The 26,818-nt window shown below is 41.2% G+C and overlaps 2 protein-coding genes across 3 annotated transcripts in view; both read left to right on the top strand.

Annotated features, from left to right (window-relative positions):
- tcf4 (transcription factor 4) overlaps nucleotides 1-7,784 on the top strand; it is a 203,065-nt gene extending 195,281 nt beyond the window's left edge. For both annotated transcript variants that reach the window (XM_079178494.1, XM_079178493.1), the window contains 4 exons: nucleotides 2,530-2,683; nucleotides 4,575-4,804; nucleotides 5,586-5,724; nucleotides 7,693-7,784. In XM_079178494.1, the coding sequence (XP_079034620.1) occupies nucleotides 2,530-2,683; nucleotides 4,575-4,804; nucleotides 5,586-5,724; nucleotides 7,693-7,741 (572 nt within the window). In that variant the 3' untranslated portion in view covers nucleotides 7,742-7,784. The remainder of the gene's footprint in view (nucleotides 1-2,529; nucleotides 2,684-4,574; nucleotides 4,805-5,585; nucleotides 5,725-7,692) is intronic.
- A 1,345-nt stretch (nucleotides 7,785-9,129) lies between these two features.
- LOC306710619 (uncharacterized protein) overlaps nucleotides 9,130-26,818 on the top strand; it is a gene marked incomplete at its 5' end in the record, with an annotated part of 71,886 nt that continues 54,197 nt past the window's right edge. Inside the window, one exon of the mRNA XM_079179261.1 lies at nucleotides 9,130-9,190. Within this exon, the coding sequence (XP_079035387.1) occupies nucleotides 9,130-9,190 (61 nt within the window). The remainder of the gene's footprint in view (nucleotides 9,191-26,818) is intronic.

Genomic DNA, 26,818 nt, shown 5'->3' on the forward strand with positions numbered 1-26,818 from the left:
AAAGGAAAAAAACCTAACGAGGGGTGTAAATACATATATGTGTGTGTGTGTGTGTGTGTGTGTGTGTGTGTGTGTGTGTGTGTGTGTGTGTGTGTGTGTGTGTGTGTGTGTGTGTGTGTGTGTGTGTGTGTGTGTTATATGAATATGGAGGAGGAGAAGTGTATATGAGCGCGCTGTGGAGCAAATTAGCCCTGAGCTCGTTTTTTGAAAGGCTGAAAATGAGTCTGCTGGCAGGGAAAGTTCAGCGAGCAGCAGCCAGAGCCAAGTGTGTGTAATGAGGTGAGAGAGAGAGAACACACTCACACACACACACACACAGTTGAGTGTGTGTAGAGGCTGTAAATAGAGGGCATTAAAATGGTTTTGGCAACAAACACTTCAAACTCGGTAGCAGAGCTCTGGTTTTCCCCTCTCCCAATCTCAATTTCAAAATAATAATAATAAAGAAGTGAAGATTTATCATTTTTTCCTAGTATATTATGTATACATTCATGAGACATTTATATATTTTATACTCTCTTTCAAAGTGCTTTCATCTCTCTGGAGCAGGTCGGTGATTTTATTCTATTTCATTTCCTATAATGATTAGTGAATTTATATACCGACTTGATTTAAAGGGTCAGTTCACCCACAATTGTACAGAGCACTAAGCGCTGGCAGTTGATCATAAATCACGAGGTGAGGAATCATCAGCTATGAGCGTTGTTTCTAACATTTGGAGAAAACAAACTGTGCCACTTTGGGAAGCCATATTAAACCTAGGAAAGAGGAAGAAAAAATGTAGATTTAATATAGCTTTTTATTTTTTCTTCCTGTAGCTGTTCCACAACCATACGCAAAATATTTTTAAAAAGCCCCTGAAAACTTGGCTTCAAATGTTCATCGTCGCTCTACAACATTGAATATTCATGACTGCATAAGCGACACCTTTAAAGACGCATCTTTAGGTGATATTCATTGAGTTTAACAGTCAAAAACTCAGCTAATCCGCCTCGGCAGCATTGTGTGGGTGTAGTTTGATTGGATTTGATTGACAGTGACCAAACACCCCAACAACTATCATCACACTCTGATTATATTTTTATTTCATATTATATCTTGATAGGAGACTAGGATGTATAGAAACATAGCAATTACATAGAAAACTGCTCCATCTTTGGCAGGAAATTGGCTTTCAGGGTCGTTAATGACTTGCAGATTTGAGCAGCTCCTCCACTTCCTTTGTGCAATGCATTGTGGGACAGTAGTTGATTAACAGCACATTCAAAACAAGCCGATTTAGTCCACATTCTGACATCTTTGGGTTTACTTCAGTTTGTCACTTTTGCAGAGCGAACAAACATCAGAATTAAAATCTGCCTGGAGTTAGACCCCCCCCCCCCCCACACACACACACACACACACACACACACACACACACACACACACACACACACACACCAAGTCTCCTCCAGTGACATTCAGAGGCACAGAGACACTTTTCACAGTATAAAGCCTTTTTTCTTGTAAATGCAGCTATTTGTGCACAAACAACACAGCAATTGTATGGAAAGAGACGCTGGCACACAAACCAAACACAGGCCGTCACTCAAAGCTGCAGACAAAATGCCTCCAGTCAGGCAGACGGAGATTCAAAATGGCCGATCGTTGGTCGTGTGTGTGTGTGTGTGTGTGTGGGAGTGTTTTCTGTTGAATGAGAAGTTGGCAGCGTCCCAGCGACGGATCCATACAGACGTCAAATAAAGACGTCTGTGTTCGGCTGAGGAACATAGAGGGCACAGAGCCCCCAGCTTTACGTCTGCATCGCAACTATCCCAACGCCGCCATCTTGGAGGTCGACTGGTGAATTAGCTGCGCTCACACGGGCCCCGATGCTGCATTCACGCTACATCAGCAGAATGGCAACCATGACCATATTCTTTTTTTTTAACCACAACTTGCCTAAATTAGCCGTTTTATCCACATGATTATGCAGTGTTTTATGTTAGTTTTTAAAATGTGTTCTTCATGCTGTACATATTTACATTGTTACAATCTCTACTTGACTGTCACTTGTCACTTGACTGTTGGTCTCTAACATGTCAGGATCTGGTTGCTGCAGATATATTATTTTTTGCAATATTTTAAATGAGACCTTTTTGAGGAAATTTTGAGATTAGTTTTGGTTATTTCTCCTAATTCCAACCCTCACATCCATCATCACTTTCTTGCCTCATCCATCCCAGTAGGGGTTTTCTTTTCGGCGTTTGAAGCAATGACCAATGCTGTCGTTGTGCAAGATGGTTGTGGATCTTTCACTCAAGTTGAAACAGATTAAACTTTACAAACATGTCTTGAGTTGTCCCTTATATGGTCATTCGGACTACTTTTTTGAGGACAATTACTACGACAGCAATCACGTCAAATATAAGTGGTCAAGTCCAATTGTCGTGAAGGTTACAGAGATTGTCGGACTCCTAATAAACAAGTCGTCGTACATTGTATTCCTCTATGTGGCCCCGCTAACCCCTCCTCTCCTTCCTCCTGCAGCCCTGTCTGGAGGCCTTCAGGGCCAGAGCACCTCCTCCATCAGCTCGGAGATCAAGTCAGAGGACGAGGGGGACGAGAACCTCCTGCAGGACCCGAAGTCCATGGACGCCAAGAAGGAGGACGCCGACAGCAAGGACCTGAAATCAATTGAGAGGTAAAGATCTAGGTCCAGGTACCCCACAGACGTTCGCTTACATCAAACCCCTCAGCTGGGCTGGGACCGCCGTTGAACCCAAAACCCCTACGCGCTCAGAGACCTTCCTGATTTCACTCAGCATATTCCGAGGATAGGGCAGGAATTGTAAACTTGGAAACGAAGTCATTTTTCTGAAAGAATCTATAGAGATTTACATGACTTGCCTCTACTTTGGATTGATTGAGTTAAACAAATATTCTTCCACCGCTGAGCGGCAACCACAGATCAGTGTTCAGCTGAGGTCAAAAGAACAGATAAACAGTATTTTGTGTTTTTTTGAAGAGAGAGGACTAAAGGAAGGACTGTCAGCTGTGGGGGTTTTGGGAACTAGCCTCTGGACTTTGATGAAGTGACCAAGTGTGATGGGAAGCAGCTAAATACATCAGTTAATACAGACTTCTAGTATGCGTAATGTCCACCAGACATCTCTCTTTTTTTAACATGTTCACGACTACAAAACTGTAATATTTAATATAAAGAGAGGTTTCTGGTGGACACGAAGTCTCCGGGTTGAGCCCGGTCAGTCTCTTCTTGGTCTTGAGCCCGGTTTTAACTGTTTCTCACACAACAGAGTAGAGCCCACAGTCAATATTCCCAGAGAAGTGCTGCCTCACATTCAGAGCTGGGGAATAAACACCAACAGAAACATTGAAGACTTGGAGAGAGCACTCAGAGAGCGCCGACCAAAGACGGCTTCCACGAGTAATTATTGATGTGCCCACCCGCCTGGTGATTGGGAACGACTCCCAAATTGAAAGAGTTCTTTCTTCGCCCGTGTTAAAAAGATTTAAAGTTAACCGAAAACACAACATTGTTGGCGGAGGTAGCTAGAAGGGCACTTGGGGAACGCAGACCTTTACCAAGGCCAAGCCACTCCAAAACCTGATGGGTTCTTCCTTGGCCCATGGTACACCCCTCCACTGAGTTCCAAGAAAAACAACAAAACAAAACAGAAAACAGAACCTCCTTGGTGAATGTAATGAGTGTTCTTGCTTTTTGGCGGGAAACAATAAGCCTTCAAAAAATGTTTTTTAACATATTTCAAACCCACTCATTATATGGTATATAAGTATTAGAAAGATCGATGTTGGTCACAGTGTTTATTTCCCGTTCTGGATGCAGCTGAGCAGCCTTCACCCCTCCATTGATATTTCTCATCTGGAGGAACATCCCAAACACCTGGATCCCAAACTCAAAGATTGTACATCATGGTGGGGGTCATGATGACGATGATGGCGATGATGCAAATAGTTTGATGATAAAGACAAGAAAAATGTTGCCCATGCTGTGCTGCAGAGTTTGGAAACGTATCGTCATGTGATCCAGCAAACCGTGTTGAGCTTAACATGGCCCGCCCATGTTTGAGTAGTCTTCTTTAATTTGGGATAACTTGTTTTCAGCTAGAGTGTATATGCACATGTGAAAATGAGGTTGCATGAAGCATTTATACAACTTTACAACCTACAGCCTTTCTGTCCATCTACAGGCTCGACTACAGAAATGTTAAAGCTGTGTCTGAAATCACCCAAATGAAATACCACCGCCCGCCTTCAGCAGTCTATTGGATGAGCTTTTTCTCCTCTGGCTTGTCATCATATTGGTTTGCAAACAAGCCTATATGTTGGTGTTGGCATGTTCAAAATCAATGACTTCTTCCATTTTCACACAAAAGTAAAATTTCACACAAACAAAACAAAGAAAGCAGAAGCACTCTTGATGATGAAGAAGTAGCTCCAGACAGGATTAGGACCACCGTGGCAGCACATGATGGCACATGATGTCTGTTTCCAAGCCCTGCTCCCTGTGATTTCATCACTTAATGAATCATCTTGTGCTCTCCCCACCGTAGCAACAACGACGACGAGGACCTGTCTCCGGAGCAGAAGATGGAGAGAGAGAGGGAACGGAGGATGGCGAACAACGCGCGGGAGCGTCTGCGGGTCCGCGACATCAACGAGGCGTTCAAGGAGCTGGGCAAGATGGTGCAGCTGCACCTCAAGAGCGACAAGCCGCAGACCAAGTTACTGATCCTGCACCAGGCCGTGGCCGTCATCCTCAGCCTGGAGCAGCAAGTCCGAGGTCGGTTTAATGTAGACAGGCAAACGTTGACCTCACTAGTGGTTTTACTTTCATCCTCTTCTGCTTATTTATTCATGTATTTATTGCAACAATGTACTGTTTGTTATGATCATAGTTATCGAAAAACAACACAAACACTAATATTCTGCAGCTTGTTGTTCAACTGACATGGTTGTGAAAGTACTGAATAAATAATATTTCCATTTAATATACACGTTATATATAATGCTGGACAGTTGGCCATGCTAGTGATCGAGATCTAGTTTAAGAGCACTCCAGTAAAATGATGGGGAAATGAAAACGGTCACTGATCTTTGACTGCAGTAGTTCATCTAGTCGGCTGTGATGCAAAACTGTGTAATTAGTGATAAGAACGTGGTAAAATGTGAGATTTCATTGTATTCTATTTAGTATGAAATAAGCAACAGTAGCTGCAGTGACATTGGGATCTTAAAGATATTCTAAATGTTTTATATTCTAAAATTTCAAAATTTTAAATCTTAAGTTACTTTGAGGGGAATTTAAGATGGAAATCAAGGTTCATGAGGTTAGAGATCTAGCATATGTAGTGTTACAAGAGCTCCAGGAGAGGGCAGCAGTGGCACCTGTTGACTGTCTTCAACCTGGCTGAAGGTTTTGGCTTTTTTGGCTTCAGTCTCACTACTTGTGTAGTGACCCAGCACGCAGAAATACGTCAGTGAAAAATAGTCGGGGCAGAAAACACCAGAAATGATATCTCTCCTCTCCCTCTCTCCCTCTCTCCCTCTCTCCCCCGGTCCAGAGCGGAACCTGAACCCCAAGGCGGCCTGTCTGAAGCGTCGCGAGGAGGAGAAGGGCAACGTGTCATCGGACGGGGCTTCCCTCTCACTGGCCGCCGCGCACCACGCCATGGCGGACGCCTCCAACCCCCTGGGACAAATGTAAGATGCAGCAACATCTCCTCGCCCCTGAATGGTCAGAAGGTTTCACTTCGACACTAATCTGCTGTTGTACCTTTATCTTAAAACCAAAGAATTCAGAAACCAGTACAGAAACTTCAAGCAATCAGTTTGTTAAATCTCTTGCCATGAAATTGAAGCTAAACTATGGCAAACTAAACATGCCTTCAATGACAAGAAGTTGAGGTTAATAGAATATATACTTCATTATCACATGTGGGCTCCCAATCACTGAATTGGAAAAGGACATTCCTGCTTTCAGGGTCAAAATATGGACAAGTTATCGTTTGTCTGATACAAATGAATTTGATGTCTGTGTACTTTTGAACCATTAGTTTCCTGCTGAACAGAAAAACATGACTTTAAAGATACAATGTGTTATAACCATTTATATCATCAAACCAAAATATATTTAAATCAATTTGCTCATTGGTAACCATTCTAAACTTTAAATTCACTGATGAAAATATATCATTATTCTGTCTTCTGACTTTTTATCGTTTTTACTGTGACTCTCCTGCAGGGGAGAAATAAAAGGTTCAATTGACACAGACAACATGTCGACCAAATGCCGTTCAGGTCAAATACTTCCATGTCGTGAACAAATTTGGAGAATTGCGTCGTTCAGCTCCTGATGGTTAATACCTGGCAGAGCTGACGATGAGGCCACAACTTGAGTTTCTGTCTGGGCGGGGTACATTTTAACAACAGATTGGCAGTAAGTGTGATTTGTATGTGCGACTGTGTGTGACTGTCGCTGTTCTTTGTTCTGCTACTTTAGAAACATCCAAACTGTCCTTGTGTTTGCATGTTGAGTCGTGGAACAGGTCAACTGTTTCATTGAGCTTGTTTACGGATGTTCTGTAGTCTTGAGGTACCAAAGGTCCTCGATAAGGAGCAGGAGTGACCGAAGTCAGTCAGAGTTTCTTATCTGCAAAAGCTTTACAGTGAAAGAAATGAAGTAAAGGCTTTGCTTCTTTATACAATGGGGGCCTAAATACGTACAGATTTATCTGGGTCCAAAACATTTTAAAGCCACTTTGTTTCCTAAAAATGTACATTCTTATTAAGAGTTAGGACCAAGTCATGACGCAGTCATGTAAAGGGAAGAGTGGGCGGAGGGGTGTTTATGTGGTTGCAATCCGACCAGAATGTGATGAGATTTGCTGTGAATATTCATGGTCGCCAGAGGATCAATGCTAAGGATTTGGTCAGTGCAGAATTTTACTCTGGCATCACTTTCAGGCCAAGATGTCCTCTTGTACATGGGGCTTTCACAAGCATTTTTTTTAGTTGATGAATAACTGACCAATAATGGCGATTAGTGATAGAATTGTCTGGATCTCCTTATTTTAAGGAAAACCCCAAAAAAGATGTTTATGGACCCTGGAATTCAATGAGCACAGTCATGCTCCCCAGAACATGTTCCCTTTCTATTCTGACACTTCATGAGCTTTTCCTCTTGACTGCATCAACTTCACCGTGTGGTGAAAAACATACCGCTACCACTATTAGGGCTTTACGCCGGGTTCACAGTGAACGCGGAAGCGCCGAGAAGCACCACAACCCTTTTTTAACCTGCTTCCCCGTGTCCTTTCGGACATTTGCCAAACTCGGCAGAACCGGAGGATGCTGCCTGGCTAGTGCGTGTGTTCTATGGGCCCATGGAGGAGGAAGATCCGGGTCATTTAATACTCAGTAGTCATGCTCCACTGAGCAACGTTTATAGGAATGAACGGGGCGTCGCCGAGAGCTGTATCCAGTTCTCTTTATACGTCCACAGTGTGAACAGCCCGGCTACTGCTCGTGTGATAACTGACATAGTGCGGCGTCCCCGTGTCCAGTGTGAACCCGGCGTTACATTAACAGTCAATCATGTTTTTCTATCTGTGTTTTTGTGCGAGTACTTAACCCCCCACCCCTCTTTTTTTATTGTCTCTTTGTCTCCAGGTCCAAGGTGCCAGAGTTCATCAAGATGATGAGTGACCACTTCCTCTGACAGCGTTTCCATGACAACCCGGCAATCGATCGACCCCCCCCGATCTCTGGATCTCCGGCCTGACCACTCAGATCAGCCTCTCTCTCTCTCCTCTCGTCTGTCTCTTATCCTCCTCCTCACCTCCGTCTCCTTCTTCTGTCAGAGAACACGAACTGCAGAGTCACAGTAGATGCTTTGGTCACCGAGTGAACTGGATGCTGCTTTGTGGAGACGTTGAGCTGTAACACCGGCTGCTACAAAAGTGGCGGTTTGTGGGAGCTTTTGACACAAAGTGACAGCAATGGACAAGTCTTTGCGATCACATCATCCAAGAAATTCTTCTTCTTGTACTACTTGTTTTATCAGCATTCCCAGTTTTAAAGAACAAAATGGTTCTATATATATATATAGTATATATGAGAAAAGGAAAACATGACAAAAAACTTGTTAAAAGAGTGCGACAGGACGCGGGCGGTGAGGAGGGTACGGGTTGTGGAGGGTTGTTCAGAACGGAGCGAAACATATCACAAAGTGTTTTAAAGAGTTTTCTTTCCTTTTTTTAAAGCAACATTGAGCAGCTGTCGTTGAATGCAGCTCCGGCGCGTCTCTGACTGAATGGCAATCTTAACGCCACACTGTGGATGAAGCTGTGCCTGATCTCCTCTTGGATGCAAACCAGTCACATAGATACACACGGAGAAGCGAAGCGAACGAAACAAACAACAACAAAAAAATGGTACAGGAAAATTCCAAGAAGTATCACAGAAGCAAGCTGCCCACTCACACGTCCCCTTACGAGCCACACCTTTCCACAGATCAAAGTATAAATTTAAAAGAAAGAAGACATTAGGTGCAGAGTCATTCGAACAAACCAATTAAGTTTGCGAGCGCTTTTTGACTATCATAGATGCCGAGAGAAAAACGGGGCTAAACAGGAAAAACGGGGGCAACCCGTTCTTCCCCTTCTAATGCATTCCCTCTTAACCTGCAAACATTCACAGTAGATTGTCAGTGTGGAAAAAAATCTCAACCTCTTTGTGTATTTGTATTAGTGTTTTATGCTAATGGTCATGCTAACATTGTTAGCAAGTGGCTAAATTGTGCGAACTGCTAACTTTTTAGTGTGATCACATACAAAAAGCCTGGACTTAACCGGCCCGTGTGTATCTACTGGGAGGAAGAGAACACTTCAAGAATCAATCATTGAATCAGTTAATCAATCAATCAGTGAATGACTCCAGAGGGACTGAGGTGTTTCAATTATTGAGGCTAGAATTACAGAAGAAAAGCATGAAGGAAGAATCATGCAGTAATGAAAAAGTGTACTTCTAAATGCGGCAGGAAGGAAAGACTTTTCTCGACACCTTCATTTGAGATTGTTATTGTGGGTTTGTAGTGCGAATGCAAAAATGACGACAGAAGGATCCCGAAGCGGAGTCCTTTGTCAGATATTCGTCAGCGTGCCCACAGGTCAGAGCACGCAGGAGTTCTAATCGGCGTCCAGGCCTTGGCTGAAGTCTGAGGATTGCTGGGCAGATGGTTGGGAGGACGGACAGATGACACACACAGGGTGGCTGGATGAGAGGGAAGAGGGCCGCACTGAGCACTGAAGTGAATTCTATTCCATGTTTCAGCACATTCCCCGAATTACGATCACTTGAATCGAGTGGTCCGGATGTCCCCGAGGGCCTGAGCTATGAGAGTTTTGGGAGTCATTGAAGGGGAAAGGATTTAAGTGGGCCAACATCCTTAGGAGCTAGAGATAGAGGCAGAGGAGGAAGGAGCTCGTGGTCTGCATGATGGCACCGCTGCAGGGGAAGCAAGGGAGCGATCATCCTGGTGAGGGGTGTGTGCTTTTCTTCTGGGGGCCAAGCAGCAGTAGTCAAAGCATTCGTGTGTTGGACTCATTTGGTTCGCCCATTTCCTGGTTTAGTATCTGAATCCCTAACCTGCACTCCGGACTGCCCTGCCCTGAGTAAATACCTTGGGGGACTTTCTGATTGACGACTTGATGCTAGCTGGGGTGTCTGTTGCTGGGACCATTAGCTGCTACACACTTCATTGGCCTTGCAATCCTGTCGGGATGTTGATGTCTGGCAAAACTGTCCTCTGTTCTGCATTGCATTGTAGAGACTAAAGCCTCACATCTAGTCATGACCTAGGGTTCAGACATTCTGATTACCTTGGTATGCTCAACATACATGTAAATTAAAAACATATTTAAATCAAATGACACCAGATCAGTACTTACCCTGGTTTCTGGTGTAGATGTTTGGAAGAACATTGACTTGGGAGTGATACAGGATCGGGACAAAAGTCATGACCGGGACCTTTGAGGAATAAATACATCCAGACCAGATAGGTCAGGAAGAATATGGTAGTGTTTATTGCATTGCTATGCATCAAGGTCTACTAATTGGAATATCTGCAAGGACGTTCATTGTTTTCTGGTGTCAATCTGAAAGTCCCCTTTCACCATCGCCCCAGTGTGAACCATCCTCAGTCCAGGCCTTTGTTTAATACCCGGTCCCAGTTCTGTCTTCTCTGCTGACCCTAGCCTTATGAGCCCTAAACCAGAGCCCCACCTAAGTGGTCCCACAGATGCAATTTGAAAATTCACATTTCTACCAATGTGCCTTTTTAGAGTTCATATCATTCGAGTTGCCAGAGGAGGACATGTACCTGGTCTTTTAATAGGATGCAAGCTTAGGGAAACCTGTTCTTAGTCGTTAGGTTCTATGCAGTCAGGTTTTTTACCAGACCTGGGAATTTAAAAAAAGCGAAAAAGGAAAAAAAAGTATTTTTTTGGATAAAAAAAAACAAAAAAACTAAACTGTATTTAATGTACTGTACGCTTATATGTAAGTAGACAGCGCGATCTGGCTTGGAGCCAATGAGACAGACGCTTGATTTAGCAAGATGAGCCCCCGCCCCCTCCTCCCCCTCAAGTTCTCCAGAACCCCAAAACCCTTCCTGGTCCCAGCCCCAGCCCTGTTTCCATGGTGAACTACGCGTCTCTTCTTGTATTATAGCTTATCAGCTTTTTATCAATATTTGATCGGCTTGTCCGTAAGCCAATGTAGTCTTCAGTACAAAGTGTGTGGTCGTATGTTGTAAAACAGATTTTCTTTCCTCTCTCTTGCTTTTTTAAGAAGACTCTTTTCTCTTATTACTTTTTCTTTGTCTGTTCTGGTTTACATGTATATTATAGAAAATGTAAAAAAACAAACAAAAAAAAAATTTGCGGTCTGACAGCATTGTTCTCTGTCGATGGTCATTTTGACACGGTTACACTCCTACCCAATCAACAGGAAGGCACGGGAACTGGAAAAGAATCTATTTGAGTAAATCAATCTATATATAACTGTACAAAAAAGTATATACAATATATAAGGAGGGTGCCCTTTTCTGTTATTTTTTTATTTTCTGTTGCAAGGGGAGCGTTTGCTTGGGGAGGAATTATTTTCTCAAAGACTGAACAGGCAGAAGTTGGCGAGGCCCCTCAGTGGCCCCTCAGTGTTATCAACTGACTCCGTTGTGTCCTCTGTTGTTGCCAATGACAACACACTCTGACCCTGCGCAGGACAAACCGGCTCCACTCACTGCTCTCTATCCAAGGCAACAACACACAGACGTTTGTAAATTGTATGCAACAAAATGGCAAACTTTACCATTATTTTGAAATTGTGTATGTAAAAGTTATATTTTTACATGTAGACTGTTGTTACTTTGTGTTTTAGAAATATGTTGTATCGGTTTTTTTGTTAAAATATGAAAACGTAAAATTCAGTGTGTGTTGAAACAATGTGTCACATTGGAAATGTAGTGAGGTCAAAGGTTCAGAATATTCTTTTTTTTGTTATTTTTCAACATTATGTTTATATCTGTGGGAAACATTTTGAGGGTTCGAGGAATCAGAAATCATAAAAGTTATATTATATTGGTTTAATTCTCCATGCCTCATGACATTACCATTTTTAAATGTATTTTTTGCAGAGAAACGTGTAAATAGTCATAAAGCATCTTCTGTGGGGGGGAGGACTTGCCAGTCATGGGCGATGATGATGATGATGATGATGAACTTGTTTTTATTTTTAGTGAGGTTACAGTAGCACGGTGCCAACTCTTAGCTTCAGTCCTGTTTGTCACATGAATCAATGAACCACTCGCGTCAGAGCCGGAGGAACAAAAGACACAAAACAAATACATGTTCCATTAAATGCTGATTCATCAAAACAAAGGACATCACAACTCAAAGGTATGCTACCTTGTTTTGCTCAATTTAATTTCATCAAAAATGTAGAACAAATAGAAATTGGTTATAAAATAATACTAATCTCTTCGTCGGAAACTGTTTTAGGGTAGTATCACAAAATCTATGATTTTAATGTTTAGTTACATAAAAGATGAGAAACACGTAACCGAGGTCCCCAAAGAGTGAACCGACTCACTGACCTGGTGGCTCTGAGCCGACTCTCTCCTGTGCATTTGTTCTCTTCAGGACGGGCTGCAACTGTTGATTAAATGAAACACCCTCAGCACCTGATTCAAGATTAATATATGAACATTTTGTGAAAGATTGGAATGTCTCTAATATAAAGAAACAGGTTGTCAGCAAACAATCTTATCAGCTATTTTCCCAAAAAGATATCGGATCATGTGCGGGGAGGGTTCAGTCACTTGTTTTCAGTGTTTTGCCATTAAAATCGAGCTTTTTTGTCAAAAAAGAAGCGCTGCTTTGAATTGGACCTAAAGGTTAAACACTCGGATTGAATCTGTCAGTGTAAGTGCTACATGTGTTTTTTGCGTAATGTTATTTTTGCGATGCTTCATTTGCTATTTTCTCTTTGTTGTATAATCAAGTCATCTCCTGAATTACAGTATCTTCATTTTTATGTTACCCCTGATGTTTCTATTAGCTTTCCCCTCCTTGTTGTACATACACACCTCATTTCTCTTTTTCAGTGACTGTGCCATGAGCTTTGTAAGCTGTTACTCTGTACCAGGTTTACTACAATAATGAGTTGAATTCAAAATGGCCGCTCCTGTCCTTTGTTTTCCCTGCAATGTCAGAACCAGGAAGCATTTCTCTCTTCTCTCATCAGAGCTTACCTCGTCTAGAAATACACTTCAGTATACTTCAGGCACGAACACCAACCGACATCAGTAGCACAGCCAATCTGCTGCATTTATATCATTCTAAATTCAATGTTTTAGACACAAAATAATTACAAATCACTTCAAACATGTGATACGAATGACCAGTGTGGATGGTAACATATCATTCCTGTGAAAGAAAGAAAATGATAACATGAACAATGAAGGGAGGTGTTTTCATGTCTTCAACCTCCACATAACAGACCATGTGAGTTGTCCACTGCCAAAAGAAGAGAACTATTTCAAACTCCTGCCAATATTGCAAATCTCGGTTTGCCTAACATTTCGCTTAAGGCATTGCATATTCTTCCAGTTTCATATTAAGTAAAAAATGTGTTTTTCTGAACCATCTTACGTTAATTTGGGACGCAAGCTTATTAAAGCTCACCCGTATTTTAGTTTTTATGAAAGAAGTTCGTTGAAGGAACTGAAGTTCACAGGATTCTCTAAACGGACGACCATGAAAATAAATATGACTAGAAAGGCACTCAGAGCCCCTTCAACACCAAATGCCCTATCTTGCAATGTTATTGAAAATGAAAAAATAATAAGTATCCGCCCCATGATTGTGATCCGCCCTTCAGCCAAGTGTGAGAATCGAGCCACAAGGTTCCCGGGATCCTGCAGACAGACAAACACAACATAACATAACCTTAGCAGAGGAAATAAACCTACCGCCAAACTATTTCATACATTTTAAGATTATATTTATTTTAGGGTCCTAATGAGCTCTGTTTTATAAAGTTGTATATCAAATGTACTAAATCATGTGCTATTAGTGCTCAGTGAGCCACAGTCAATACCAGCAGTTTCAAATTAATACATTTTTGACATTTAAAATTTCAGTAAATTCCGGATCATTTTTTTACAGTAAGCGGCATGTTTTTTTTCTGTTATTCCCTACCATACATTCTCTCTAGTCGGATCAGTTTCACTTCTGTGCGTCCGTTATAGAGGTAGCTTAGCACAACGAATGCAAGGAGGGAAAAATGCTTGCCTAACTCCGAGAAAAAAAAGATACCTTCCAACAATTTCCCTCTGATTTACATGTTTAGCCAACAAGCTAGTCACCGGTCCATCCGAGAGTCCACTGGGTTTCGTGGTCGGTAGAGTGCCGGTAGAACTCAAACCTGGCAACTCAACAAAGAGCTTCAATGCAACCGCTGCTAAAGCCACGGTGTCTCATTTTAACATTTCTATTTCTACAGCTATCCAATAAACACAAGAACAAGACAGACGTGGAGGTGATGCGGATTTTCAACACAACTTAGAAATGTGTCGGATTGTTGTGAATGTATTTGAGATGATGGATGGCTAACGTACAGTTTCTTGGAAAACTTGTGGTGACAGTTTGTTTAAGTCAATGAGCAACAAGTTGCACAGCTGCATCTATCTCATCCCAGCTTGGTACCACTTTTATGAACCAGGATACGGCCCCAAATTAAAAAAAGTAAAAGAGCGATTTAAATACAATTTAGCAATGCCAGGGAAGAATTTATTGAGACATTAAAAAAATATCCACATGGAGAACAGGACACTGGACTTTCCAACAACCCAGTGAAGAACAAGCACAAATACACACATCGACACAAGGTGATGTGGACTCATCCTCTCACTCAGTTCATCGTGTTCTCTCTTTGTCATTTTCAAAGACATGCTTCATTTTCAGTATTAACATCATTAGGTGAAGGTGAAAATATATGAACTGTGGCCTTTTTTCTTTCTTCTTGTTCCTTGTGATGCAATTCAGTGAAGAGATGGAAAAGAAAAAAATACACAGAATTACCCTGTAATCAGTGCCTGGGCTTCTTGTTAAAGCGTGCTCTTTTGCTATGGATTAGACTTAGTGCACCCTATTATATGAGCAAATCTAAAGTTAATCTGTCATAAATTAAAATATATTTGGCTTATTCTTTTGCAGGGGCAATCCTTTTATATGGTGAATACTGAAAAGAATAAATAAAGAAAAAAACATTCAGATTACTGTATGAGAACAGAATAACTACAATAAAATATTCCACTTTTTTGGGAAATGTTCTAAAAATGAATGATGAATTTGTTGCTTTATTGTATTATATTTAAAGATGTTTTATTTGAACCAAGTGTTCAAATGAAAACACCTGTGAGGTTTCCTGTGTGACGGGTCACGATGCGAGGCCACAGTCGGGGACGTCCCATCCCAGCCGGCAAACAGATGACAACACAAAATATCAGAAAAAAAAAAAAAGTTACACTTTTTCCCCCAGTGTTTGGCTGAGTGCCTCGAATCTGTGTTCCATTGTATTTTTCTACACTTCCATTTTCTTAATTATTTCTGGTTACTGTTGTATTCTTTTACTTTTTACTTTGAATTATTCTTGTCCTTATGGTTGCTGGTATTGTTGATGTTGTTATTATTATTACACTCAGTGGAGGTGTTGGGGGAACAGGTTCTCTTTGCTTTTCTGTGCCGAGGGTTTTATTCTTTCTCGTACCAGCCCAACACTCGGCTGTTTGTTGCCTGTTGGTTCCCATCTTGTCGTGATTCAATGAGGTTCATGTTCATGACCGTTCTGTAGCAATAAATGTGCCATTTTTATAATGCAGCGCTTTGAGCGCCTCTTTCTTTTCATTCCGTACAGCGTGGAGGGGAAAAGGAAGCTAGAGTAGGAAGATATCATTCGAATTTTTTGAACGTTTTTTCCTCTTAAAAGAAACAAAAACAGTAACGTATATAAAAAATAAACTGAGCAGCAAGAGAGCCAAGACCCGGCTGGTTGCAACTGGACTTCCTTGCCTTTGTTGGGCTATTAAGATGAGTCTTCTTTACTGCAGCTGTTAAGGCTCGCGTCACCTCTGACCACTAAAATCTGATCAGTCCGCACTTGAGTCCAAGTAAACGTTTGTGCCAAATTTGAAGAAAGTCCCTCCAGGCGTTCTTGAGGTGTTGCGTTATAAATTGTACTTTGTTGTGGGCCAAAACTGTAAAACGTTTTAAAGTGACAGAGTAGAACAGGATTATTTCCTGTTTAGCCCCAGCTCTTATTAAACCAACTCTAAAACATGACCATGGGTTTTGAATATACAGTAACACATAGTAAGTAAGACTAAAGCTGGTCAAATAAATGTAAAAAGTAGAACAAGTTCCTCTCAATTGTAGCCTACTGTAGAAGAAGTATAAAAGGGACACAGTCAAGTTAAGAGTCCTCAGTTGATGTAGCGTTGCACTCTGGTAACATCGTTCCACTCACAATGGACGAATATATCAAAATCGAGTGACATCACTTGTAGAAATGTATCAGACTTCACACAGCTCCCTCTGGAGCCACAAAGGTATTTATTCATCTTTGTTTCACATATGCAGTAGTACTCTCCAACGCCTGTAAACAGACATTGATGTAAAAGCATAAATAGGTCTCCCTCTTCCCCAAAAGTACCTCAAAATAGTACTGGGTGAATAATAGTAGTTTTCCATGACTGGCGTTAGTACAGACATAAACACAGAGTACAGACCCTTTTGGTTCTTAAAGGAGAACTATGTTGACAGCTGGAAGGTCTGTTGACACATTTTTTTGAAACTGATGACATTCTTTGTGTTGTTTGGTGTGTTCACTTCATATTTGTGTTAGTTTAGCTGGCGATAAAGATGTAGCTCATCCATAACCCTTCATAAAGCACACGACATGGAGCGACAGCAAGAGAAGGGACTATTTTTTTAGTCTATCCTGAAGATTAATGCGAGACTCGTCTGCGAGGGTCATGAGAAAATTCCACACGGCCAAAGTGACGTCACACCTCAGGCACGAGGTTTACGCCTGGGTTATTACATGATTGTCTGTTGCCTCGCTCTGAGGCTGCTTTAGCTGGTTATACAGGGAATTCCTTTGCCCAGCTGTGGGTATATGTCATACACCTTCCCTAAAACAACTAAGTGTCTATAGATCAAACAACCACAAATAATTAGTGCATGATTAGTTAGAGGTGCTGATAGGTCATTTATTTCAGTCTCAACGTTAAGCTAGGCTATATGCTATGTGACTTTTGCTATGGCAACTTCCATCAACATCTGGAAAGGAAGCGTGTGGATTGGATTAAGTGCGGCGGACTTTGAGACGATCGCCGCCCGCGGCCGACAAAACCGGCCAGACCTGCCGGACCAAACGCCCCCAAACTGCCCCAGGGAAAAGAGGGAGGAGAGCCGAGATGGAGGCTAAGCTAACCCAGCTATAGGAGCTGAGGCTACTCCACTACCCAGCATGCTGCTGGCTGTCTGAAGCCCGGTAGCTGAAGAATAAGATGGATGAAAGCAGCGGGAGGTCGGTGACTGTTGAGCCCACATCCTTACAGAGACCTGGATCCATCCATCATCCCGGATCAAGCTGCACTTGACTGGCGGACAGCGGCGCAGAGAGCAAACTCAAACACAGTCAAAGTTGATGGACAATGTTTTCCTCATGTTGAATTTTCAATGTGTAGATGTCGACCATATTATCTGCCCAAAGAAATGTTTCTGTGGCTGCTGTTTGCATTCCTTACGATGCTCTATGAAGAATATGAAGTTTGTTGAGCTACAACTGAATTCCGTTGTGCTTCCCTGTGTTGCATAATGACAATAAATGATCCTTGAATCCATACATATCTGTATTGTGTGCATAGAACATAACAATTTGTTGAAAAAATCTAAATATATTTCAGAACATCTGGACTACATGATGCACGTTCCTGTGTCTGTGTGTGTGTTTGCTTTGACTGCTCAGTTTCCTCCCACAGTCCAAAGACCGTGAATTGAAGATTCAAAGTGTCCCGTTGGTGTGAATGTGTGTTTACAGGCTTTTTGCTGGAACAAGCAGGAACAGGTTACACATTGCGTCATGATGAAAGCAACGGGTTCTTCAGGTGAAGATGGGATGACTCTTCATTTTGACTCATCGAGGTGGTTCCATCCGTCTCTGCCTGCAGGCTGCAGTGAGTGACGTCAGTTCACCAATATTTCTTTGATAGATTTATTTTTTTAGCTGATTATGTCACTTCCACAAACCACATATTCAGCTCGAAGTCGTCTGCACCTCCAGCTTAATCCGCTGATGATCCAATGAAGATTTCTTTACTGCTTTAAGACCTTATTGCATCTTTTGATATATTTCTATGCAGACGACTCACATCTATTTCTTATTTCATTCCAACAGCGTGAGCAGAAGGATAAACTATGAGCAACATTTTCCTTTTTCATGTCTGAAGTGCTTTGCTGATTTATTTTGGATAAGTCTGTCTTACCTCTTCTGAAGAGACGTGAACACACATCTGCATTTCTAGAAGAACCGATAGGAACACCCTCTATCTGAAGTGACCTGTGATTGGCCCGACCTCTCCTGTCATGGGCTAAATTCTCTAAAGCCTGAAATCAGAGCCCAAAGGAGGTGCAGAAGTCTATTACGATATGATGAAAAGGTTTATGGAATCTTTGCCCATTGACACCAACACTAAACTGCATACTCCAGCTTGATATCCCATTGTAGAAATCTAGATGTCATCAGTTTCATTTGACCACCATGTGAAGTCAGTGTTACATCCTGCACCGTTGCAACATTTCAAAAAACTATGTTCTTATTATCTACAACCAAGACTTTTAGTTTTGGAACCAGTGACGCCTGAAATAAAGCCTTCCGCTTCGCTACTAACAGAGTGATCTGATTTTGGTGTAGATAGTGCCCCATCGTCGTCTTTCATAAAGCACTTTTCACTTTCATATTTCAAGTTATTTTTGGCTTGCGTAAAGGCCTTGCCCTTTTCTGTGCGAAGACTTCTATCTCAATAAATATCTCAATAAACCGAAGCATTCAGGTTTGTAGTCCTAGTAGTGTCGACCACATTTGGGTGGGCTTTGGTTGCATTCAGGTAAACAGTCCATCTGGAGAGCAAATGAGGCTGCACGCTTTTGCCGAAATGCAATCTCGGACACCCATCGGCTATCGTCCGACGAAAAGGTTTTTGCCTTTTATTAATCTCAATAAACATAAATCTGCATATGAATGCAGATATACAATCCTGTTGTGTGTCTCAACTGCGACCACGTTCTCGCGTCTCAAGCTGCTCAATGGACTGAAAACGGACGACTGAAGAGGAAGTGGCCTGGAAATTCATCATCCGAATGTATCTGGCTACACAGGGAATATTGTTCGTTGCATTTGGTGTGGCTGTGGACTTTTTAACTTTAACTGCCTAACGCAACGATAGAATGTATCACTGTACAGTATTTTATCTTTTTTCTTAATCTGAGAAGGAAAAATCTACCTTTAATTAAAGACTTTCTATATTTCCACTTGGTTTTGAGAGATTTCGAGTCAGTATTAGTTCAGAGCTACCAGTGTGTATTTTTACTTGGGCACGACACACTTCTTCTGTTTTTAAAGAGGAAAAAAGATCCCAATAAATCACTGAAGGGTGGAGGTCTGACCTCGACCTCCCTCGTAAACACCGATCAGCGCTCTGCTGCTTTTCATCCGACACGGTTGTTTTTTCCAGCACTGTTGGAACATTTTCCAAACCCGTTCAGTAATATTAGATCTTTTTTTCACCCTGTTCGTCCACGTGGTTGTCCGCCACAAACCATCAGGTGGTTGTTGTCCAGCTGTGGTGAACTGAGTTGTCTCGATATTTTTTGGGCTCAACGGATGTTATCAACCATCTCAAACATCTCTCAGGAATCACATAGTTTGGACAATAACACAAGTGTGCTCTTTTGGAAAATTCATCATTTCTTTTAATGCCATGTTGTGGAACATGTTCATATTGGGCAATTCAGAAATATCCCAAACTACGTTGAGTGGCAATATTTATTGAGACAGATCATTTGCTCCGAATCCCAACCAACAATATTTCAACTGACTTACAAATTGTCGGCACTTCCACTTTTTTGTGGGCAAATTGTGGAGAAAAAAAACAAGTGGATAGAAACATGCTCTCTTACAAATTTGAGAATCTCACGTGACTTCCTGCTTTCATACTGATGAGATTGTTTTAAGCCATTTGAACAAAAGACCAACACTGTTTTTACTCTACATAACAAAGTAAGCAATAACAGCAAATGTGCAGTAGCGCCATGAGCAGAATAAGGGAGAATGGCGTCGCAGTGCTGGTACTTGTAGCAGTACACTATAAGCATTAGTTGCATTGGTGGTATCAGGAAAAGAAACTGGAGCACAATGTTCCCCTCTGTCTAATAATGTAACACGGCTACTGTATCTGCTGAATCTCTGTGACCTTTACAAGCACAACATCAGTGCTGTGATACTGAGAGTTTTCTGTCAACTCTCCTGCAGATGAGAATAACCCCAGAACCAATCATCTCTCTGGGTAACAGTCACACTTCCCTCGTATTTGTTGATGACTAATTCATTCTTTTATCCTCGTACATTGCTGAGTGGGGTATTTTTTGCAGCTTTGCTCTTAGTCTGCAAGTTAGTTTTAGGATTATGCTTTTTATATGCCGTTCATCATTCCTGAAAAATGTGTTTTCATCCGAACCACCTGGTCCCAGGCTGAAGGCTGAAGGCTGAAGGCCTTTATTTAAGTTTCAGCTGGAGTGACTCAAAGGACGGAAATGTCAGTCCGTAAGTTTAGACTGAAATATCTCGACAACTTTATTTTAATTAAATAGATCGCTATGGAACTTTGTACGTGCATTCATGGTCCGCTGAGGATGAACCCTCCTGGCTCTGGTGATCACCTGACGTTTCCTCTGGTGCCACCGCGAGGTTGACATTTGTGGTTTGGAGTGAAATATCTCAACAACTGCTTCAAGACATATTTTGTTTTAAGATATTGGAAATGTTTGTTGTATAATTTGACAAACATACTGGAACGTACACTCATACAGCAGGTAGAATGATGTCTTACAGAAAGTTACCCTCCTATTTCGAGCGTTTTACGACGAAAGTCCAGCAACGCTTGTCTATTTCCGCTTCTTTCACGCACACAATCTTTTCAAAAGAAACTAATTAGTTCAAGCAACATATGTACGTACATAACTGAGGTTTAGGAAAAGATTGTGAAATACTTAGTTAGCTTAAGGAAAAGATCGCTGTCTGGGTTAAACTAACAAGTTACGTGTGAAATAAATCGACTTTGACATCTCGTTTGACATGAGGAAGCACCAGCTCTCTCCTGGCTGAGAGAAGTCAAAAGAGGAAACCAAAATTGTCTGAGTGTGTAAGGTGTGGCAATGTGTGAGGACATCTAGTCAAAATTCTACTTCTTCTCTGACTCATAACTCAGTCACATCTTATGAATGAGTTAGAACAATAACCACTGTAGAATACAAGGACGTCAGTCTGGATAGGATTTAAATCACAGCAGGACCAGCGAGTTCAATAGAAAACAGTTGACTGTAGAACGGGGCTCCAGTCTGCTTTTCTCACCTCTTGGTAGGGGTGGAATGTAACTAAGTACAGGGGAGGCGCCACAGTTGTAAAGTATTTCACTCTTTTACTCCGAGGTTCTTTTACATTACTTCTATCTGTAACCTCACAGCTAGATATTGCCAAATCCTACACTGGACCTTTGTAATAGTTCAAAATGAGCCACCACCTCAACCCACCACCACAGTCAAATCCTGCTCTTACATAAATGCACGAGTTATAATATTATAATGACTGTAACAGTAACATGGAGACAATTTCCAGCATTGAGGACTTTTACTTTTAATACTATAATAATAATAATTGAATATGTACATTTTCCTTTTTTCCTCCTTTTTATTTAAGTGACATTTTAAATGGAGGGCTTTTACTTAAAACAAGTACTTTTAAACTGGGTATTAGTACTTTTACTTAAATAAAGGTAATGAATACTTCCTCTGCATAATACCTTCTGCAGAAACTCAACATCTTCAGGCACCATCTTCTATGTGAAGAAAATAAAGACACCTGGATGTAAAGTCCCACTGTTTAAACTGATGAAGAAACGTTTCTTTCAGGTCCAATTCTGTGGCTGGTTCACATGAGTTTTATTCACTGAGCATTGGAGACAGAAGTTCACAACAGAGCTGTAGAACTCTGGTCTGGATATATACGCAGAGAGTTCTGGTCTAGATATATATACAGAGAGAGTTCTGGTCAGTATACATACACAGAGAGAGTTCTGGTCTGGATATATATACAGAGAGAGTTCTGGTCTGGATATATACACAGAGAGAGTTCTGGTCTGGATATATATACAGAGAGAGTTCTGGTCTAGATATATATACAGAAAGAGTTCTGGTCTAGATATATATACAGAGAGAGTTCTGGTCTGGATATATATACAGAGAGAGTTCTGGTCTAGATATATATACAGAGAGAGTTCTGGTCTAGATATATATACAGAGAGAGTTCTGGTCTAGATATATATACAGAAAGAGTTCTGGTCTGGATATATATACAGAGAGAGTTCTGGTCTGGATATATATACAGAGAGAGTTCTGGTCTAGATATATATACAGAAAGAGTTCTGGTCTGGATATATATACAGAGAGAGTTCTGGTCTAGATATATATACAGAAAGAGTTCTGGTCTGGATATATATACAGAGAGAGTTCTGGTCTGGATATATATACAGAGAGAGTTCTGGTCTAGATATATATACAGAAAGAGTTCTGGTCTGGATATATATACAGAGAGAGTTCTGGTCGGGATATATACACAGAGAGAGTTCTGGTCGGGATATATATACAGAGAGAGTTCTGGTCGGGATATATATACAGAGAGAGTTCTGGTCTGGATATATACACAGAGAGAGTTCTGGTCGGGATATATATACAGAGAGAGTTCTGGTCTGGATATATACATAGAGAGAGTTCTGGTCGGGATATATATACAGAGAGAGTTCTGGTCGGGATATATACACAGAGAGAGTTCTGGTCGGGATATATATACAGAGAGAGTTCTGGTCTGGATATATACACAGAGAGAGTTCTGGTCTGGATATACAGGACTGTCTCAGAAAATTAGAATATTGTGATAAAGTTCTTTATTTTGTGTAATGCAATTAAAAAAACAAAAATGTCATGCATTCTGGATTCATTACAAATCAACTGAAATATTGCAAGCCTTTTATTCTTTTAATATTGCTGATTATGGCTTACAGCTTAAGAAAACTCAAATATCCTATCTCTAAATATTAGAATATCATGAAAAAGTATACTAGTAGGGTATTCAACTAATCACTTGAATCGTCTAATTAACTCGAAACACCTGCAAGGGTTTCCTGAGCCTTGAAAAACACTCAGCTTGGTTCAGTAAACTAAATCACACGTATGGGGATTATCACAATATTCAAATTTTCTGAGACAGTCCTGTATATACAGAGAGAGTTCTGGTCTGGATATATATACAGAGAGAGTTCTGGTCTGGATATATACACAGAGAGAGTTCTGGTCTAGATATATACACAGAGAGAGTTCTGGTCGGGATATATATACAGAGAGAGTTCTGGTCGGGATATATATACAGAGAGAGTTCTGGTCTGGATATATATACAGAGAGAGTTCTGGTCTGGAAATATACACAGAGAGAGTTCTGGTCTGGATATATATACAGAGAGAGTTCTGGTCTGGATATATATACAGAGAGAGTTCTGGTCTGGATATATACACAGAGAGAGTTCTGGTCTGGATATATACACAGAGAGAGTTCTGGTCGGGATATATACACAGAGAGAGTTCTGGTCTGGATATATACACAGAGAGAGTTCTGGTCTGGATATATACACAGAGAGAGTTCTGGTCTGGATACAGTATATATACAGAGAGAGTTCTGGTCTGGATATATACACAGAGAGAGTTCTGGTCAGGATATATACACAGAGAGAGTTCTGGTCGGGATACAGTATATATACAGAGAGAGTTCTGGTCTGAATATATACACAGAGAGAGTTCTGGTCGGGATACAGTATATATACAGAGAGAGTTCTGGTCTAGATATATACACAGAGAGAGTTCTGGTCGGGATATATACACAGAGAGAGTTCTGGTCTGGATATATACACAGAGAGAGTTCTGGTCTGGATATATATACAGAGAGAGTTCTGGTCTGGATATATACACAGAGAGAGTTCTGGTCTGGATATATACACAGAGAGAGTTCTGGTCGGGATATATACACAGAGAGAGTTCTGGTCTGGATATATACACAGAGAGAGTTCTGGTCTGGATATATACACAGAGAGAGTTCTGGTCTGGATACAGTATATATACAGAGAGAGTTCTGGTCTGGATATATACACAGAGAGAGTTCTGGTCGGGATATATACACAGAGAGAGTTCTGGTCGGGATACAGTATATATACAGAGAGAGTTCTGGTCGGGATATATACACACAGGGTTACAGGAAACAACAGTTAAATAAAGGTGTGGGTTGGGCTAAGCCTCTCAGGTCTGTGCTCTCTTCACACACCAAAAGGTTTGTCACTGAATGAAAAATAGTTGTCATGAATACATAGGCAATATAAAATATAACAGTTCATACAATTTAAAGATATAAAATTGTCTTCTACAAAACTGATCGTCACTCGTAAACAAAGGCACAGATAACAACGTGAGAACGTGTAAACAAGAGGTTTTTACACAGAGAAAAGCAACTGAGCTTACAAAACGAGAAAAATACAAATTGTACAAAAGTAAGTCTAATAAATATATGAAGCAAAGAAATATTTGTGAGATTAATGCTGACGGAGAAACATCCCCAGAGACGTCTTGTTGCGTAAGTTGTTGCAGCAGCGTGAGTTATCAGTGTGTGTGTAAAGGTTGTGTTGGCGGGACGCTCCCATGCTGCAGCATGTTCCCTTTGAGCTGCAGTCACACCCTGACCCACTGGGATGACACAACACATGTTCATCCCCCCGCCGGGTGACTCACCTTCACATGAGGATGAAAAGAACTCTTCAGCACGCAGCTTTCCCTTTTTGACAACACAGTGAAGTATTTATACCTCCGTTTGACTCCCATGTTTGTTTGTTTTGCCATTTTAAAGACAATTACCAAAATTCAGCCTGACGCACTTCAATCTCAATTCTCAATCTACAGTTTAAAATAAAGTGCAGTGGATTCAAACATGACTTTGTAATGACGACACGAGGGCAGGTCAGACTACAAGGCACAGTGATTCCAACGACAACGTATTTTGTAATGCGGAACAGATTCTGGAAAATATTCAAAAAATTCAAAAAGATTCAAAAAAATTCCCTCATGAGACGACTCACGACAAGTAAACGAAACCACGAACATTGTTATCGTAATCATCTGCGCTGAGAAATAGAATGCTGACAGTAGCAGAGGGAATGCTTTGCTCCACTTGACTTTGTCACACAAAGCTCCAGGACATTCTGGCAGGACATCACATTCCTGGGTGAGGAGGTGTTAGAATAAACAGCATCACATTTGTATTGCCTTATTTGTAGTGGTGGAGATGAACTTTGAGGTCATTTTTGTGCTACTTCCTACTTCTACTGCACTATTACGTCTTTACTCCGCTTCTTTAAACTCAGTTCATTAATACAAACTATACGAAAATACGAACTCAACAAATGATGAAGAAACTTAGTAAAATATTGTACGGAGTGAATTTAGCTTTAAAATGCAATGAAGTTTGATTAAAAAAATTATATAGATATATATTTAATTAATATATATATACTGTATATATATGTATTTATATTTTTACTTAGTTATTATTTACTGTTTATTACTTATTTATAACACTTGCTGCTTTTGTTTCTTTTTTACCATGTACCTTGTTTGCAGTGTCCACGTTGCTGCTGTGATCCTGTACATTTCTACTAATAAAGGATTATCTTATCTTATCTTATCTTATATATTAGATATACACATGTATATTGCAATGTCCGTAGAACCTTCTCAACACTGACAGTGTCACTGCTTCTGTTACAATCCACAGCGATCAAGCAACATGATAAAGTGCCACGTGCTGCACCTTTACCAGCTCAGATGAAGACAACTTCCTGAAGTCTGACCTTCTTGCAACCTGACACAGAGACTCTCTGGCAGAAAGAAGAACTTAATCACACTCAAACGTATTCAATAGTCTTTTCATAAACAGGCTTGTCCTCAACAAAAGATGTGAATGAGATATTAATGGCATATAATTGCATGTGTACATATGTGTGTGTGTGTGTGTGTCCTCAGTGCAACCAGCTGAATGGGTGTGTTCTCAGCTCCAGCACAGAGGAATGTCAGGCGTGGTTGTCAGTGTTGCCCAACACAAAGCAGCACTGCGCTCAGTCTGACACCTATGGCAACCAGTGGCTGTTTTAGCAACAGCAGTCCTCTAAACGGGAGACTCCAAACCTCCACTGTTAGCTGTCAGGGCTGTCTGTCTGCTAGGGGGGGGGGGGGGGGACACACACACAGTCTGGTCTCTGGGACAGACTTCCCTCACTGTGATTAAGGGCGTGATCAAAGTTTAGGTTTTTATGTTTTCAGGTATCACAACTAGCCTGTCTTTAAATGACCCCAATACTCAAAAATGTGTTGTTACTGTGTTTTCACCTTTAAGGGACAGTTTGGGTGTTTTGGGGTTGTATGAGGTACTTGTACATAGTCAGTGTACTGCTTACAGTAGACGGCGGTCGGCACGTCTCCAGTTTGGAGAAACAGACACCTATAAATAAAACTAAAGCTTAGCGATAGAGGCAGCGGTAGAACAGCAACTTTTGTGTTCTGAGAAGGTAATATTACTGTTTTTGTCTGTGGCTTTGAAGAGAGCATGGATAACTACTGTCTGACAGCAAGACATATTCTAAACATAGCGTAAACCTAAACTGATACAGATTATTGTAAGGGGTTCTGCTGCTGCCTCGGGCCACAGCAGGACATTGCTTTGCACCGGTACTCCTGTCTGCTTTCTCTAAACTGGGTAACACATTCTCACACCAATGCATCAAATACATCTGCTCCAACTGTGACGCTCC

This window comes from Pholis gunnellus (assembly GCF_910591455.1).
Source record: "Pholis gunnellus genome assembly, chromosome: 18".
Taxonomy (NCBI): Eukaryota; Metazoa; Chordata; class Actinopteri; order Perciformes; family Pholidae; genus Pholis; species Pholis gunnellus.